Below are 18,284 nucleotides of genomic sequence, written 5' to 3'. Positions count from 1 at the left end.
ATTATACATGAGCCAGGGCATTGTCTTAGTCATGTATCAACTTCTGTTGCTCGAATACAGTACTCTCAGGACTTGAAAACTGTGGGTTTGTGCCTGAGCAAAAGTTACAGAGTTTTCAATCATCTCAGGGGAAATGAGCCACCCAAATCTGTAGGATGTCCAAATGTACTTCAAAAGTCCATGAGCTTATTTTAGACACCACTGAAGAGAGAGGTGAATGTGTTTTGAATCCTGGATGCCTATCATTACCCAGATTAAAACATAGAGTTTAGATAGCTCAAATATGACTTAAGTTACTCTGTGTGTCATCATTCTCTGAGAAAGATGGGAATTTCATGACCAGTTTACTTGACAGTGCTGTTAAGCTAAATAAACTTCCAGTTGGGAACATTTTACCAACATAGTGATGGAGGCTGTAAATGTAACTGTTTTGAAGAAAATATCTGTGAGTAAAGACATTCAGTGCTCATGAATACTTGAATTAGTCTTCCTTGACTGACACTAAATCTGAAAGTAAAATCCAGTTACTGTTTCTTTGAGTGAAATAAACTAGGTCAGGAAAAGCATTAGGAGCTTTTACATGTACAAAGATAATCATAATTAAAGACAACATAAAAGTTATTAGTCCTGGCAAATGGCTTCTACCATCCCATGACAGAACCCATCCCAAGACAGAAACACAAAATAAAGGAAAATCAAAATAATTCTTATGTTTTCTTCTCCTCTTGAGGGGTGGATTATTAAAGCCAGAAGGACCATAATGTTAGGATTTGGCAAGGTTTTGTCTCTCCATTGCCCAGTCTGTCTACAGTCTCACATTACTTATGACTTTGCTGAGTAAACATTTTCAGTTTTTAGTAAAACATTACATTTGTTCCAACAATTGAATAGAACCTTTTCTCTTTCCAGAGCCACTGGAATCCACTGACATATTGATTCCAGATTTTTATACAATATTGGACTTCGCTACAGCACTTTCTGAAAACCTTTAAGAGGTCACAGCTGCATTTAGAATCCAAATAAAAGGAAATTGTGAAAGGCAGGTGTAACGGCATCTCTCTGTCACTTGAGTAGGTAGAAATGGCAGTTTTAATGGTAGATTTGTCTTCACTAAGTGCTGTTATCTGAGGGAAGAAGAGGTCATCTGTTTATAAATGAAAAACAGTCCTCAGAGCAGAAATCAGCATCTAGATCTGTCCTCATGGCTATGACCACTGTATGTACACGGGCCCAAAATGAGGACTCCTCTTGTCGCTTCTTCCCTGCCCAATCAGCACCAAATCCCAACCATTGTGAATAAGGGAATAGAATGATCTTATATCGTCTCCACAGTAACCACCAGCCTGACAAATAGGGCATCTCTCTTCAAAGGGGGTACAGGTTTGAATCTCCCTGGCCCACAGTCATTAACCATGGATACTCAGCAATTTGAAGAAATTACTAAAAAGAGTGCCTTCCATACACAGGTCAAGTTGAAAGCTTTTGAGCAGTTAATCTTTGCTGCATGACGAAGAGGTAATCCAGATTTAGAATGCAAATCCCTAGAGGGGATGGGGAGCAAATCCCATTGGGCAGGGAGACAGCTCCTCATAGCATGCCAATAGCTGTGAATTAGGGCCTAGCACATTCATGTTCCTCGCTATTAGGCAAATAATAGCTGTTTGCACTTACTCAGCAACTCAATATTTTTTTACAGCCTGATAGCTGAAGTTTACTGAAGTTCCTAGCGTCTTCTTTAAGACCTACCTTTGCTCCCAGAAGGGAGAGAGCAGATATCCCATTAAGGATCGGAGGAGAAAGAAATACTATTTTTAACATACTGACACTTTTTATCATAATTTCATTAGTATTTTGAGTTACTGCATATAGGTTTAGGCTTTTCCAGATGTTTTCCACATAAAAATTATATTTTTAAGTAATTAATGCCCAATTTGGTATATTTATTGTCTCTCTACTTATTTTACTTACTTCTTTACTTTTATGTTTGCTTACATATTTTGTCTAGAGTATGTTTACATACTTACCCAAACAGTGTACTGAGGTTCCAGAGTACTGCAGTCTTTTGCAAATATATAGGAGCAATTCCCTGGGAAGTAGTAGTAGATGCCATCAAATGTTTCAAAATTATACTGTCCCCATGATTTGCAAATCCCATCTCGGTCCTTACCAGTGTTAGGTACTGGAGAGAACACACCGAGTTTACAAGAAGCATGGTCATCAAAAATTAGCAAGTACAAAAGATAAACTTATGCCTTCAACTTTAAATAAAGTCAGCACTCATTTTAGTCTTAAGTCTGCAGTTTTAGCCATGTGCAATCATCATTAAGTTTTTATTTGCTTCAGTGGAGACATTTTAATTACAAGTAGAGGCAAGGGATTTAGATATTCTGCACATCCTGGAAGACAATTCTTGTTGATCCCTACACACAGGAGATTCCAGAAACTAGTGTATTTCAATAGTAGGTAATTTAATTTGCAATAAACCACTGCTTGTAAAAATAAATGCAGTGGTTTTTGGTTTTTCATCTAACTTTAAAAAAAAGCTGTCTGGCTACCGATATACTAAACTATGGTCTATCTGTTATATATCTATATATCATTAAGTGCTAAAATGTAGGCATTTCTGATGTTCCTTTCTGTATGTCCCTAATGCGTATAATTTTAATCGTCTTAACTGGCCAAATTAGAGGCCTGTTACAGAAGAATCACAAATAGCTGGTATCAGTATTTTTTCAAAATCTGTTTCCTAAATCTCCCTAAAACTTGTCACTAAACTATTTTGGCCCAAAAAACTTACCAATTTGGCACCTGCTTCCTTGAGCCTGAAATAACTGACAGTCACAGTCACCTGCCTCTGTGCAGGCTGCTCCATTAAGGCATTCCTGAGGACATGAACCTGCAAAGAAGCATTCCAGCCTTTTAGTAGATACAGTATTTTGCAAAGAGATTGAGAGATCCCAGTTAAATCTTTTTGTTGTTAAATCATGAGCCCCTATATTAGCTGAGAAAATTAATCAACAACTATCTCCATTTTTTAATATACACTTAATTTAATCCTTCATATTCCTTAGTTAAAAGAGAAGCAAGGTTCTCATTTGGTTTGAGACTTATAAACTAACAAAAGAGCAAAAGGTCAACCTCCTCCAAGCAAACAAAAGGTCAAGTTCCCATGTAAAGAAATCAAATCCCATTCCCACTGATCTCAAAATATACAGGACACAGATCATTCTAATTCACTAAATTCAGCATAATTTATACATATATTCAGCTTCTTCCTCCTAAACATTACTGCAAGAGTACATTCAGTTTATGAACAAGCCAGAATATATATTTTAGAGTCAAAACCAGTCCTAAACAACCTTCCCCACATTCTAAAAAAAAGTCAGCTAAAAGGTTATTTCTGCTTCAGAGATGACTGGAGTCAGAGACTTTAGGTTCCATGGGAATGGCTTGTTTTATGTTATAATTAGTAATTTTTTCCAAAAGCATTAAACAGTTTTATAGTCTGTTTGGTCTGAGGTCTATGACCTCCTTGTCATTCACTAATTATTCATTGAGGTGGGTCTTAATCATCATTCCCCAAAAGTGCAGAAGAAAGCTAGCCCCAAAGTCACCAGTTTGTGCAGATAGTTGCTTGCTTTCTTGAAATAGGATTAAAAGTCTACATACATATAAAAGCTTCCAATGTTGTTTATGGAGATTAAAAAAGCATCGCAAAAGGTGAAAAGTAAATTAAATAAATAGGCTCTTCCACTCCCAGTGAGGCACAGCAAAGCTGCTAGTGACATTAAATGGGGAAAAAAATGGGACCTTTACAGTAAAGGGACACAGAAGCTACCAGTGGTTAGGAATATCATCCGTCATTGTGAAAATTCCTTTCCATGCTTAGCTTTGAATTTTTTCCATTTAAGAACTGCTTTCCAAATATACATAGATACTCTGAAAATACCAACAAAGCAAAAACTATTGTTTCTATAACAGCACTAATGGGGAAATCTTTTGCTGTTTTTAGTATTTTGAGCTGTAAAATTGCATATATTCATTTACATAATAAAATGCAAAAGAAGGCACCTGCCTTTTTTCCAAGGATATCAAAATTCCAATCAAAGTTGCTTAGTTAACTTTTCTGCAAAACAATTTCTTGAGCCTGCTTTACATGTTTGTCCAATACTTAAATCCTTACAAAAGCAGCTTCATGCTCATTGCCTGAGTACTCCTTTCACTTTGCACAACCAGTTATAAAGCTCTCTGATACAGCTACACCCTCTGACAAGGCCAGAAAAAAAGTGGCAGAAATTAAAAATTGTAATAGAACTAAACTTAAAAAAAAAAAAAAATCTCAAAAGATTGACTTTCTTAGCTGTTCAGATTTGGTTATAAGGCCCTATTTTGAAAGTACAATTTTAACAGATTTTTTTTTTTTTTTAATATTTAACATGGATAAAATGAGAAAATGAGACAGGACAGAGTTTTGTAGAGGTATACAGAAGAGGGCTTCCACAGCCCATGGTAACAGAGGGAAGGAAGGCAGCATTTTCAGAGCTCTCTTCCTGCAGGTGAGCGGCACAGCACTGACCTCCTGGTGGACTCCGCATCAGGGCCCCATGATGGTGCAACTGAGAGGCAGATTGAACCTGTCAGAGCAACATAAAAGCAAAATCAGGGTGTTTGTTGTTTACAAATTAATTGATAAAAGCTTGAGGCCTTGCAGTCAAACACTGAGTTGGAGCTTTAAATACAGAAGAGCAATTTGCATCTCAGGCAGCCATGGCACAGTCATAGGTGGTGCTGGAGGGATTAGCAGCCTGGGAAGAAGAAGCACAGTGGCTTTTGAGGAGATTGGGGAAAGATACAACTGCTATGTGAGATGACCACTGGGTTCTCATCTATGCCCTCCAGTTCCAGTGAATCACCAAGGTTCCACATGGGAAGTTTTTCATTTACATTTGATAGGAAAAGGAAGGGGATAGAGTGCAATCTCCTTTTTTTCACTTCACTCAAATGCCCATAGCTGAAGAGGTCCCTCTATTGCTTCCACTCCCCTGAGTCCTACTCCATGCTGCACCCAGATCATCCCATTATGGCCAGTCTAGCTGCAATGGATTTTGTGTTCTCCTTGAGATCCTTCAGAATTGCATTTTGGTTCATCCCAAACAAGAGAGAAAGTATATCTACCTGACCTGCCTCCTGTTTAGGCACAGGGAGCCTCCCACTATGAGGAAGCCCTGCATCTGGCCCAGCACTCTGATATTGCAGCTTGTCACATCACATTTTCCCTTCCAAGAACTGATCCCATTCCAGACTGAAAGTACCCTGGGGCTTTTGCCTCCACTAGTCTGACTGGGAAGTTTACCAGGATTGAAGTGCTGAGTACTTAAATATTTCCTACTTACATTTATTCATGGCCAGTTTAAATCCCTTCCTTTATAAATCTGGTCCTTTTTGCTTAAATAGCTCTTCTTTCCTCTGTTTGTTATTTATTTCTTATCTGATGTTCTATGAAAAAACAGTTACCTTTCTGCAGTCCCCACAGACTTAAGTGCCAGCTTTCAACTGCACAACTAAGAAAATTTTTGTCTTTGCCTGTAAGCTAATTTCTTTCTTCCCTCCTGACTCCACTCATTCTCCACATCTCTAGTTTGAACTGATGGATCTCAAGTTAACAACACTGTGCAAGGAACATTTTAGGGCTAGTCTTGCCAACACCTCTTACAGTTCCCTTTTCCAAATGGAAATATGTTGTGGGATGCTTCCAAGTAGTACAATCTGTTTAAAATCAACCTGAAATAGATTTCATTGAAGCACCACCTGGAAGGCCCTCTGCACCAAAATTATTCCTGGTGCCCATGGTCCATTGCTAGCTGCAAAGGTTCCCTTCCTTTCTTGCACAACAAGACCCATTCCCATATTTTCTGATATCGACTCCAAGCCACCTGCCTCACAAAAGCTGCTTTTGGCCTTTGCGTCATTTTACAGAACGCCCTTGGTGCAACAGCACTTCCCTGCTGAGGGCCCTCCAAGGACATCTCCAGTCCTGCTTCTCCCAGAGGCTTAATTTCCCTCAGTGCAGCCTTTCACACCATCTGCCTTCTGTAGTGGCACACAGATCTCAAAGGTCTTGGAGAAAATCACCTCTGATTCAGCCACAGGCTCCCTGGTACACCCTGAGGTGGGACCGTCTCTGGCTTCCTGCCTACCCCCTTCAAAGGGGTTATAACCCTTGGCTGGGCTCCATAGCCCAAGTGTGTACAGGTGGGAGAACAAGATTCCTCCATTTAGAATTGAATTTCAGCACAACATTGCTGGGGCGCAGCACTGAGGCAGAGTGGGGCCAGGGCAATGGGAGCCAGGCCTGGGATGGAGCCACCAGGACACCATGTCCAGGAAGGAGCCTTGCCATTGTGCCTCTCACAAACACAAAAACAAACACAAACAGCTTTCCAGGTCCTGTTCACCCCCACAAAAGACAGAGACGCCCTGGGTTATTTCCCATGGTGTGTGTCAGTCGGCTCGGCAGGGTCGGTCATCCACTGGGTGCTTTGCTGAGGAAGAATGAAGGCATTAGGCCACGGCTCAGGTGGGGTGAGCAGGTGGGGAGTAGCTGCTCCTCCTCACTGTCCTCCTGTTACCACAGTCCATTTCCCCACAAAGGGTCATTTGTAAGGATGGCAAAGGCCCAGAGCAGAAAAGGGAGGAGGATTTCCCCACCCTCCTGCTTTTGGAGGTATAACCTACCTCAGCTGTTACAAGATCTCTTTTCTGTCGAGTTGCATTAGACTCAGTTCTGGAAGAAAACAAAAAGGATCTTGTATTATCAAAGGTCCCTGGAGCAACCTGAATAAGCAAGTCCCCAGAGAGAAGTGTTTCTCTCTGATTACCATCACTTTATCAAAGAGGTCTTTCTTAGGTTAACATTTAAAAAGGTGATTTTTTTTTTTTTTTTGGTCAGTGTCTCATTTTACAGAATTGGGCAGCTCTCCAATCTCTGCTTGGACAGGGAGGTACCTGGAGCTTTGGGGAGACATAAATAGGCAAAACAGACTTACACAACAGGATACAAAATTGTAAAGCAGTTTCATATTTACTTCATGTGGCATGTCAGTGGCTACAAGTTCCCCAGAGTGTTGCTTGAATATACTCTGATGGTACTTTTGATAGCAAGAGATGACTCTCCAGCTGTAGCCAACTTTAATTTGTGATTAAGTTTAGAAACAAGGGCATCAAACTATAAAACACACTTAGTTCTATCAACACTTCATGATGGCATATCATTTGACATGCCTGTGTGTCCACTAGATGTTATTAGAAATCATAAGACACACAAAGCTACATCCAACTTGATGCTTCCATTGAAATTGATGGCATAGATCCCATTTAATTCAATGGGATCAGGAACATTGCCTAGTTTGGGTTTTGTTTGGATTTCAGCTTCTATGTGAAAATTAGTATTCAAAATGTTTATTTTAAGGCTGTACAGCACTTACTTCTCTGTGCTTCAAATAGCAGCTAGGATTTTATCATGCAGTTAAAACTGTAGATGGATACTCATTTAATGTATTTTTCCAGTCATGAAATCATGATCTCATGCTGCTTTCATTCCATTATTCCTCTAAGCTTTCTCGAGACCATAGAAGTATCATTTTTCATAAGGACCTCCATTATTCAAACTGAGGACCAATGCCCATTACATAAATACTTGGGAAAGAGTTCTAAACATTCTGAAAGTGTGTTCTACATCCAATCTGCATGTAGATGACATTTTACACATTGTATTCAAGGCTATATTTTACTTTCTAACTTGCACTGCATTTGCTCATTCTTGTTCTGTTTGTAGGACTTGAGAAATAAGGAATAAAAACTTACCTCAAAGTTCTTCTCAAAAGAGGAGGCTTGCAATAAGATACTGTCAATTAAAAAATCACAAAGTTAAACATTTTTTTCTATAGCATCACTCTGTCTTTGGCAAGCAATGTCAAGTTTAAAACAACGTTATTGAATTTTAGGGTTTAACGACCCTGAGTTTTCCAGGGCATCTTTGTACAAACTCTGTATCCAAGGAATGTAGCACTATATGCACTCCTTCCTAACAATTCGATTCTCTCACACGGTCTTTACCTGCAGATTTTCATGGCTGTCATTCTGGTATGCGCTACCATGAAGAAGTAAAAAGAGTTCATAGTTCTTTAGAGGCTCAGAACAAAAAAATAGAACAGGTAAACAGGTAAAAAAGAACAGGTACTCAGAGCTTTCCAGAATCAAACCTCCATAGTTAAAATACTTTTCTGACTGTTGCTTAGAAGACTGAATTGCAAATAATTTTAAATGAGTTCATGCTTAAAACAAGCCAGCAAATAAACAAAATCAAACAAAACCACAAAAAACCTTTTAATATTACATTAGAAATCTTTATAATTGTAGCAAGGAAACTATATATAAGATCCAGTTACATTACGTAGAAGGTAAGAAAATTTCTATAACTAGAAGAGCAATTATCTACCCTAACAGTCTAAAAATGTTTAAACAAACTGCAGGTGCAGTCTTCAAATAAACTCTTACCTCATTGAAAACCATTAAATGCTACTCATCTGACAATAATAGCAAGAAAGGCAAGAAAGTTAGACTTTGTTAATAAATAATTGTTTTCTAACAAATTCAGATGTACAAAACGACTCTTAAAAATTTATATTTCAGTTTCTGTACCTGTGAGAGAGAATGGTGATATATACTTGTTTAAATTGCATTTAAAAATTCCAGCAAGGTCAAAAAAAAAAAAAAAAGATAAAAAAATAACTAGCTGTAATATTAAAATATTTAGAAAAAGTTTGTAAAAATTAGTATTACTATTAGAAAATAGAATAAAAATCTTACCTTGCAAAGTGGACAGCAGTGAATGAAGCAAGAATATACTCCATGGTATCATTAAACTGAGCTTTCCTACAATGTTCATTTCAGTATAAATTGGAAAAAGGTAATTTATCCAAATTAAGGGCTTTGATTATAGGGCATCTTACAACTGTGTATATCTACAGTGTGTTTAAATCTTCAGAGGTTAGATAATTGGACTCATTACTTTAAAGAATGCAATGTAAAAGAGGAAAAGAGCAGGAGACATCAAGCTTGGTAACTACATGCAGCTTCAGGAGCTTTGCGAGTACAACTTCCTGGCTGCATGTGTCTCATTAGCAATGCATGGTAGCTCCCCAGCACAGCCTGTATTAGTTACACTTCCACCAGACCTGCGAGTATTACTCCCCTGTTGAATTGAATTGGCCCTTTATAACACAGCAGACAATGACAGAAATGTTGCCATGTCATGGTGGTTTGAGAGATCCCTCTGTCGTCACACACCTTTGTGTGCATTGAGGCTTGAGCTGAGGGCTATTCTCTACTCCTTAGTACAGCAACATTTTTTTGCAAGATCCTGAAACAATACCACTATATAATTATAACTACATGGTTTTACATATTAACACATTAATGTTTTTTCTCTGTCCTGAGAGGGATGCACTTCTGTTAAATAACATATCTGTTTTTTTTAAGAATATTCTGGATGCCTTTCTGGGTACAGTTTGCCTGTAGCACAAAAGAAGGCTTCTCATAGGATAACTATATTTTAGTTTTAATAAATCATGTTATGAAAACTTCACATTAGGAAAAAGGAGAAAAAAGTTGACAGGGCCAAAGGGTTTAATTTCTATTTTTCTTTAAAATATAAAACCACAATTTTACAAAAATTAAAAATTATGTTTTAAAATAAAAGTCTCTTACCTGCTTTGCCATAATGTAAACAGAATCATCAAAAAGCACAGCTTTAAAAACACTTATAATGCTACTCCAAATTGTTGCTGCTCATTTTGTTTTGCAAAGCCTATCATTTGCCTATATTTTGTTCTTCCTAGGAGGTGCTTTGTGAGACTCTCTGAGCATGCTACAGAAGCCATGGTTGGACCCAAATAAAATTCAGATGCTGATGGCTTCTCTTGGGTAAAAACATCCTTTCTTCCAGCTCTTTCTCCTTCCTGTTCCCCATATGGACAAGAAAGAGCAAATGAAAACTCAGCCTCTGCAAGCACAAGGACAAAACCCCGTGTCCACAGAGCAGCCAACAGCATTGGAGAAGGTTTGGGGTCACTGATGGTGCAAGGGTACTTATTGGAAACTGATGCGTAACACTACTACGTACCCTGTGTGGAGTATTTAAGAACTATTTTTATTACTATTGGATCTGAGAAGCCAGCACTTCCATAGTTGCATTTCAAGGGAGTTTGTTGCTTTGTTTTTACCTCTATGGCAGTAGCTATGGTCTGTGCCCATGGATTGGCTGTTTGTCTGCAGCTGGACTGCATATCGCAGCTCAGCTGCGCCTGCTGTATGTGCACCTGCAGTATGATCCAAAACCACTCCACACCACAAACAGAAGCAAAAAAAGTGAATTCTTAGGCCATATGGAAACATTGATATAGTCACTCGCAGACTTTTAACTCTTATGCCAGAACTTATAGAAAATAGACTTTTAAGACTGATCTCAAGATGAGATGAAACCAAACATTACATCTTCCAAATTCCATTACTAGTCTCTCTGTTATCTTACTGTCAAGTTAAGTCTGGTTTAGAAACTCTTGAAAACTCAAGCTCCTTTGAGACATCTGATTTGGTATTCCTCCCTTTCTCAAAAGTGTATTTCTCATTATGATTCATATGCAGTTTCACAGCTAAATTAATGTAATATTAATAGAAATGAACTCTTTTGGTTTAAAAGGGGAAAGAAAAGCTATCCAAAATAGCACTTATGCGAGTTTTGTTTGGTTTTGGAATTTTGTAAACAATTTTTCTATAGCAAAGTTGGTATATGCAGTATTTCACAGTTGTTTAACTTTTAACATTTGAAAATAGGCCAAGCCTTACTATCCGCAGAGGAATTTTGTAAGAGTTAAAGCAATAGGCTTCATAAAGTTTAGACATTTCAGCCCAAGGCAAGGTAGGAAACAGCAAAGTCCCAAGCATGTTAAGGATGTCAGCTAAGGAAAAATAATTACTCAACCAAGTACTCTGAACTGTAACTCAGAGGAGCATATTAAGAAAGAGATTAAAAAATCAAATCAAATTATATCAAGGCAACAACATGTATTATCTACACAAGTATTAGAATACTCCCCGACTGGCATGTCTGAAAAACTTGGAAAAAAAGCACTAGAAAATAATTGCTTTTGTAAGAAAACAAGCACAATTCAGAACACACTTGTCCATACTTTAAAAAAATGCCAGTGTTACATTTTTAAGTTAGATTTTTTTCTTCAAAAATAAAATTTAAACGTTTAAGTGGTAGTATATTTGTACATTCAAGTAAAAAAAAAAAATCTCCAAATTTTCCAACGTAATGTTTGAGACTACTTAAATTTATATAGACATCACAATCTTCATCAGGATAATAAAAAATGGATAAAGAAATAACTGCCTTCTGTGCCATGGGCACAAGCTTACCCTGGTTTGAAAGGGGGTCCACTGTCATTGTTAACAAAACATGGTATTTTCAATGAAGAATTTAAGTGAGGCTGCATTTCGTTGTGCACAGATAATCTTCCTAAGGATTAACACTGGTGAGCCTAATGAAAGAGCTGAGGTGAGGGGCATTTCTTCTTTTCTGAGAACCATCTCCCCAGCTGCTGAAGAACCTTCCTAATGGTTTGAAGATCAAACTCTTTACTGTTTCTCTGGCCAGAGTGGATGCTCAATGACAAGTGCTTGATTATCATCCCTGCAGACCCAGAACAGGAGGAAAGGAGACATTTTTACAAACACCGTCAAACTTTACAGTGGTTACAGTTTCCCAATGAAGTTAAGCCCTCTAGTGGGTGATTAGTAAGCAATCTCTCAGAAAAAAAATATCTTCAGACATCCAGACAGACAGCAGCCCAATTCTACAAACATTTCTCATTTAGAAAGCAAGTGTGTGGGAATGACATCACTCTGCAGGATTAACAGGGCATTTTTATAGGATCAGAGTTCCATTCAGAAAGCATTTTTATTATGTTTAGAGTCTTCTGGTTGAAGAAATGACATGCAGATATAATCTCTGAATATATTAGTAGTAATGCAAGTTTTATTTTCAGCCTTTCCACAAAAGAATAGCTAACAATAATCCCCAATTGTTACAAGTTCTTCTGTGAGCAGAAGAAGATTCATCAGGCTTCCTCGTAACTGTGAAATCCACATCTAAGGTTACTGGCATCAGGTATTCCATCTCCCCCTGCCTCATTAAGTTTCACCACCACAACTTTGCATCATCTCTTTTCCCCTCCATCCCACAGATCTAACAGCCAGACAAGAATCAGTTTTGCACAAGCCACAGCATAGGGTAGGTATGTGCCAACTGGCAAGCCAGGAAGCATCTCCTAAGCAATGAGTGAGCCATTGCTTTTCAAACAGCCAAACAATCAGAGATTTTATTTTCCCACAGCTGAACCTAATTAACATCAAGACCCAAGTTTTCACAAAACTCATAGGAATTCAAGCAATCAAACTCAGCTCTGCATAGCACCTTTTCCTTGGAAAACCAAGCCAGGAGTATGAGTGTGGCAGCTTTCAGCAGCCCAAGAGCTTAGAGCGCAGGAAAGGGGGACTGAGGAAAGCAGACCATGCATCTTGCCAGACAGGAGTCTGAGATGGAGTATCCCATTTGCTTTGTGTAAAACCAAATAACCCAGGTATGTGAATTGGTGATAGAACATACAAGTCTCCTCTGCTTCAACAGGAGCATGAGAGGTTTGAATACAAGCATTGCACTTCTATTCAAATTACAGAATGCAGTTATTTCATGGCAGAAACTGATAGCTAAAATGGGGAGATAGATGCGGAATTCCCTTTTTAGAAGGAACTTGATGCACATTTAACTCTTAAATAACTGTGAGGATACCTTTAATACTCTTCTACTGAAAAAGCAGAGACCTCATGACAAATGCTTAACAATAAAAAGCTGTAAGCACCCGTTTTATTAAACTACAGTGAAAGGGTGGATTTTACTATTCATTCAAATTCCCCAACACACAAGGGAAGCTGTTTTGTGTTGACGAAGTACACTGAAAAAAAATTTCCCATTAAGCAAATTAGAATAACATGCTAGGAGAAAAGCCCAACATTTAAAAATCTCAAGCTAAGGTACTCCTATGACAATTCCAGTACTGCCATACAAGCATACATAGACATTAAAATACCAGGCTTGGAGAGCAACAGAGCAGTAGTCTCCAGTATTTCTTCTAGTTCCACTCCAAACTGGCTTACAAACACAGGAAACAGCTCAGGGCTGTACTCACTCCATTTGGGTCAGTTTGTATCCACAGCCTCACTCCGTAATTTGCATATCTTCCAAAGGACAGAATGAGTCTTTTTAAGACTATTGTTGCCCATCCCACATTTACTCAGAATTTAGTTTTGGTCCTTGGGTAAATGGACAGGATCTGAAACTTCTGTATTTAATATGCACATCCTGTAGCCAAATTTTTGAAAATCACTTTCCAACTCACTTTTTTCACCCTTTCTTCCTCCAAGGCTTTCAAATTGCCTCACCTAGCTCATAACATAAGCGGTTACTCCTCTCAGCTTGTACTGTGTGAGCATGTGGTTGAAGGATTAATTACTCAGACCTAATCTTAAAACACAAAATCCTTGATCTATTTTTACAAGACACTGTGTTTAAATATTTTAAGTTTCCTACATTTAGATGTACTAGTCCAGGATTCAGTCGCTGCATTATCTGGTAATGCAAGTTGCCCCTGTAATTATTTTGGTTTTGGCAACATTAACTACAGAAGGAACCACTGTGTTGCATGTGCCTGCCAAATCCAGGATGTGAGCCTTCTTTATGTTTGGACAACCACACATTCCTCAAAATAAAGTTTTTCTTTACTCCCAAAACCCTACCTAGCAGAATTACTATGAAAGGATAAAAAAAAGAACTGCCATTAACACACTGATTCTACTGTAATACAAATCCCTTTGTGTATTAATCTTAACACACAGTGAAAAAATCTATTTACCCATCCAAGAAAAGGCAATTTAGAAACATGAAAAATTATCAAATTCTTTCTGTTTATTGACTGCCACATGACTAGACACCAATTTTAACGGTAAGACTTCTGGTAGCGTGCACGAGCACCAGGTCCTCCAAATTTCTTGGATTCACAACGGCGAGGATCTGCCACAAGCAGAGTCCTATCATACTGGATTAGAATATCCTTGATCTCTTTCTTGGAAGCTTCATCAACATCTGTTTAAAAATAAAAAAAAAATCTTTTGTTTAAGCCGTTTCACATGGAACAAATCCATATTAATACTTTTTGCAATAAAACAACCAAAAGCCATACATTTCCACATAAAGCTAACAAAACAATCAGTTACTTACATTTTTGATAGTAAGCCACCAAAGCTTTGGAAATAGCTTGACGGATAGCTGTTAAACAAAGATAAAAGATCAGTTAACGACTGCAAATCTATTTAAAATATAAACACAAAGTGCCAATTATCTGAGAAATGTGCTATTTTGTTCACTGCCAAATTGTCCTTTCTCCCCTTAGTATCCCCTCCCACATAGTCCACGTGACCCTTACTTTGGCAAACCTTAAGATATCTGTGCCAAGTGGCCACCCACAGTTCATCTGTTGATTTGACAGCTGCCAGCTAGCCAAGAAATTGCACAAGTGCTCTCTGATCACTTTCTCTCCCAAGTACAAATGTAGGTTCATTTTCTATCTACAAGCAGTCAACTTTCAAAATCTTTAGAAACACACTTCTCTGAAATGTCTATACTTTTCAACAAAAATAAAATTGATTCTGTGTTGAAAGACTAAGGATGCAAAAGGGACAAGATGGTCTGAGTGCTAGAACACGGCAACACAAACAAACTAGCACAGTAACAGTAACCAGAACTGTCATGATGTTGTTACACTTATCTGTCAAAATATTAAAATCAGGATTTTGATGAAAATATCAATGTTCTGAAAAATAAATGGTATTGAGTTTGGGCCTGAAATTTGCCTGGTTTTTATGCAGCCTCCGCTCCACTATACTAATTACATTGAAATTAAGAGCAGAACAAATCTATCTTTTGCAAAGATGACCTCTTAGGAACAGCTAATGCAAATATATGCCCAGCCTTCCCGGCAAGGGGAAAACTGCCTAGCTTTGCTCATACTGGAAATATACAACTAAGGATATAATTTCTAATGCAAAACCCCTCCTAAAATCCTTGTGCACAGCTGCATCTAAACTATTCTGTCACTTCACAAGGTAAAGGTAGTTCCTGTGCATTTAGTCAAAACTTCATTTTGCTTCACTCAGCTTTTTCTGTTACAGCTTTGAATCTAAAATATAATCAACATGCCCTTATGAGAAACTACATTTGCACAGTGGAGAAAGAGTAGTTTGGCCAGTCACTATTCCAAACTTAAGCCTCTTAAAGATGTGGCTGCACTGGGTCTGAGATGATTTTCCTGTGACATAGCCAGGACAACTGATATCCAAACTGACCAGAAGGTATATTCCATACCAGAGGATGTCTGCTCAGCAGTAAAACCAAAGGAAAAGCAACTGCTATAGCTATTGAGGCCTCACTTCCTAGAAAGTAGCTTTACATTGCCTGCTGATGGAAGCCTTTAGTTTTCCTTTGCTTCAGTACACAGCCTTTATTTTTGCTTTATTAATCTGCATTCATCTTGACCCACAAGAGTTTTCCATCTTATTTTCACCCCCTCCCCATCAGGATAAGGAGAGGAGTGATATAGCTTCTTGGTGAGCACCGGGCATCCAGCCAGTGTCAACTCACCACAGTGGCTTTACCCATTCCAGCCCACACCAGAAATCCCACCAAAAACCTTACCATAGATTTGTGCTACGTGGCCGCCACCCTTCACACGGACTCTGATGTCAACACCAGCAAACCGTTCCTTCCCCAGGAGGAGGACAGGTTCAAGCAGCTGGGAAACAAAACACAAAGAAAATTCATTTGCAATAAGGGTCAGAGCTTGTAGTAGCTTTACCAAATGTGATGTTATTGAATCCTGTGAAAAATGGAGCCTTGATTTTAAAAGCAAACACCCAGGTCAAGTACACCTCTAGCAGAGTTCTTTGACATCTACTAGTGCTGTCATAAGACATGTTTTCTGAGGTCTATGGTTTATTTAAGTTTCCAATATCTTAGCAGCAAACCATATATACATGGGAACTAAGAACAAGAGAAATAACTAGAATGCCATAACTATATACAAAAAATAAGTCAAGTTCATTAAAAGTGAAGACCTGAAGCAGTTTCTAGGTAGTTTTCTTCACTACTTATTATACTTTATAGTTACAGATTCTGTCAGCATTGTTCAACAGAAGTATAAACTTCTAAATAACCTTTTTAAAATGAGGGCTTTAAGTCACCCATTTCAGTTTACAAAGTGGGTAGGAAGTGCAAAGAATGCTTCACATTAAATGAAACCTGTTAAGCAAAACCCCCCCATCACAGAAGTGAAGTTTACCGTATTTTCGTAACAGCATTTGTATTTCAGGTAAGCAACCAAAAATTTAGTACTTTCAGTAAGACAGGCCACTTGTCTCCAGAGTGAAGCAATTACATGTATAAAAAGAGATGCAGGGCAAAGGCTGGATGGATGCTTACTTTATACTGCAGAGTCCTGGGCTCAATCATTTCCAGAGGTCTTCCATTAACTTTAATGAGGCCATTCCCTCTCTTGCAGTGGGCAACAGCCGTTGCAGTTTTCTAAAAATCCAAACGTGTATCAACACAGCGTTTTATTTTTGCACAAGCAGCAGGAACTTCAATTTCATTTTAACAATCGAGCAGTCTTAAGTCTTAGACTAACACAAAACAGTATCTCTCCCTACACCTCCAGGTACAATCACCGTATTACAACAGAATCTTAATAAAAGTTTCAGTGTTTGATTTAGACTTACAAGACTTAATTGTATACGAAGGAAAGACCCTCCGTGCTACAATACCGCAGTTTTGTGGCTCATTTTTTCACGAGATTGGTACCGTGAATTACTCGAGCTGCATCATTCCATCCAACAGGGCGAACTTTATCTTCCCGACACCACCTCACAACGGGCCCCTCAGATTCCGACAATGATAAGCCAGGCCGCTGTGGGCTGAGGCGACAGCGGCGGCCGCTCCGAACACTCCGGTGAGAGACCACCCAAAGCCATCCCCGAGAAGAGCAAAGCCTTCCCCACAGCTCCGCAGCGCACCAGGGACACGGCGCGCTCCAGCAGCCACGGAGCGGGCACGTGGGCTGCCCGGCGGGACTCGGGACTCAGCCCGGCGGGACCCATCCCCGCGGCCCTCCCGCGGCCGAGCCCCGCCGCACGACCCCGCCGAGGAGCCACGGCCGAGAACGCCGAGCGCGCCCGGCCCGAAGGCGCGGGCCAGCCCGGCAGCGAGGAGCAGATGGTGCAGGCCGCCATGCCCGCAGCTCACCTTTCGTCCGAAGACCTGGACGCTCTGCAGGGGGCCCTTAGCCGGCATGGCTGTTCCTGCAAGAAAGAGGCAGCGGTGTGAGCGCGGTGTGAGCGCGGCGGGCGGGCGGGCGCGGCCGGAGCGGCGCGGCACTCACCCGTCCTCGGCGGCGGCTCCGCGGAAAGGCCGGACGGGGCTTCCTGCCCGCCGATCAGGGGCGCCGCGCCGCAAAGCGCCACGCCATCGCTTCCGGCAGCGCGACAGAGCACGGCCGGCTCGGGCCCGGCTGGCGCGCTTTTCGGCAGCGCGGAGGGCCCGAGGCGGGGCGGGGCCGGGGGAGCGCTGTGGGAGCGGGGCAGGGAGAGCCCGGAGCGGGGCAGGGAGAGCCCGGAGCGGGGCAGGGAGAGCCCGGGCGGCGGCGGGAGCGGGGCAGGGAGAGCCCTGTGGGAACGGAGCAGGGAGAGCCCGGGCGGCCGCGGGAGCGCTGCGGATTGATGGAGCGAGACCCTGGGCGGCTGGCGGGTGCTCTGCCCGCTGCTGACGCCGCAATGCACTTTGCTGGATCCCGGTCACAAAGCGGAACCTAGGTGGGCTTCTGCTGTAAGGAGAACTAAACGGTGCCATGCCCGAAAGGCTTACAGTCGCTCTTTGAACCTCCTGGAGATGCAACAAGACAAACTCCGTGCCTTTTATAACTGTGGTAAACTGGAGAAGATGAAGCAGTAAACCCTGTATTCGTTTCTAGCACTGTGCACTTACATTCAGAAACTGCCTTATACCCACTTAAATACTCAGTGATGGTTATTTCTAAGATCAAGTCAGAGTTCTCTTT

The 18,284-nt window shown here is 40.2% G+C and overlaps 2 protein-coding genes across 2 annotated transcripts in view; both read right to left on the bottom strand.

Moving 5' to 3' along the window:
- The window catches only part of OTOGL (otogelin like), a 91,878-nt gene extending 82,321 nt beyond the window's left edge, over positions 1-9,557 (bottom strand). The window contains exons 1-6 of the mRNA XM_072923972.1: positions 8,869-9,557; positions 7,864-7,903; positions 6,736-6,784; positions 4,577-4,634; positions 2,798-2,896; positions 2,025-2,179 (exon numbers count right to left, since the gene is read on the bottom strand). Coding sequence (XP_072780073.1) covers positions 2,025-2,179; positions 2,798-2,896; positions 4,577-4,634; positions 6,736-6,784; positions 7,864-7,903; positions 8,869-8,947 — 480 coding nt within the window. The 5' untranslated portion in view covers positions 8,948-9,557. The remainder of the gene's footprint in view (positions 1-2,024; positions 2,180-2,797; positions 2,897-4,576; positions 4,635-6,735; positions 6,785-7,863; positions 7,904-8,868) is intronic.
- Positions 9,558-14,066: 4,509 nt separating this feature from the next.
- Positions 14,067-17,665, bottom strand: RPS16 (ribosomal protein S16). Its single transcript, NM_001245421.2, is given in 6 exon segments — positions 14,067-14,263; positions 14,399-14,446; positions 15,872-15,968; positions 16,655-16,756; positions 17,474-17,529; positions 17,610-17,665. Coding segments are annotated over 5 exon segments (441 nt in total). The 5' UTR covers positions 17,522-17,529; positions 17,610-17,665; the 3' UTR covers positions 14,067-14,117.
- Between the last annotated feature and the right edge of the window lie 619 nt (positions 17,666-18,284).

Source organism: Taeniopygia guttata, chromosome 1A (genome assembly GCF_048771995.1).
Source record: "Taeniopygia guttata chromosome 1A, bTaeGut7.mat, whole genome shotgun sequence".
Lineage (NCBI taxonomy): Eukaryota > Metazoa > Chordata > Aves > Passeriformes > Estrildidae > Taeniopygia > Taeniopygia guttata.
Note: the sequence above shows the minus strand (reverse complement) of the source record. Positions and strands in the feature narration are given on the sequence as shown.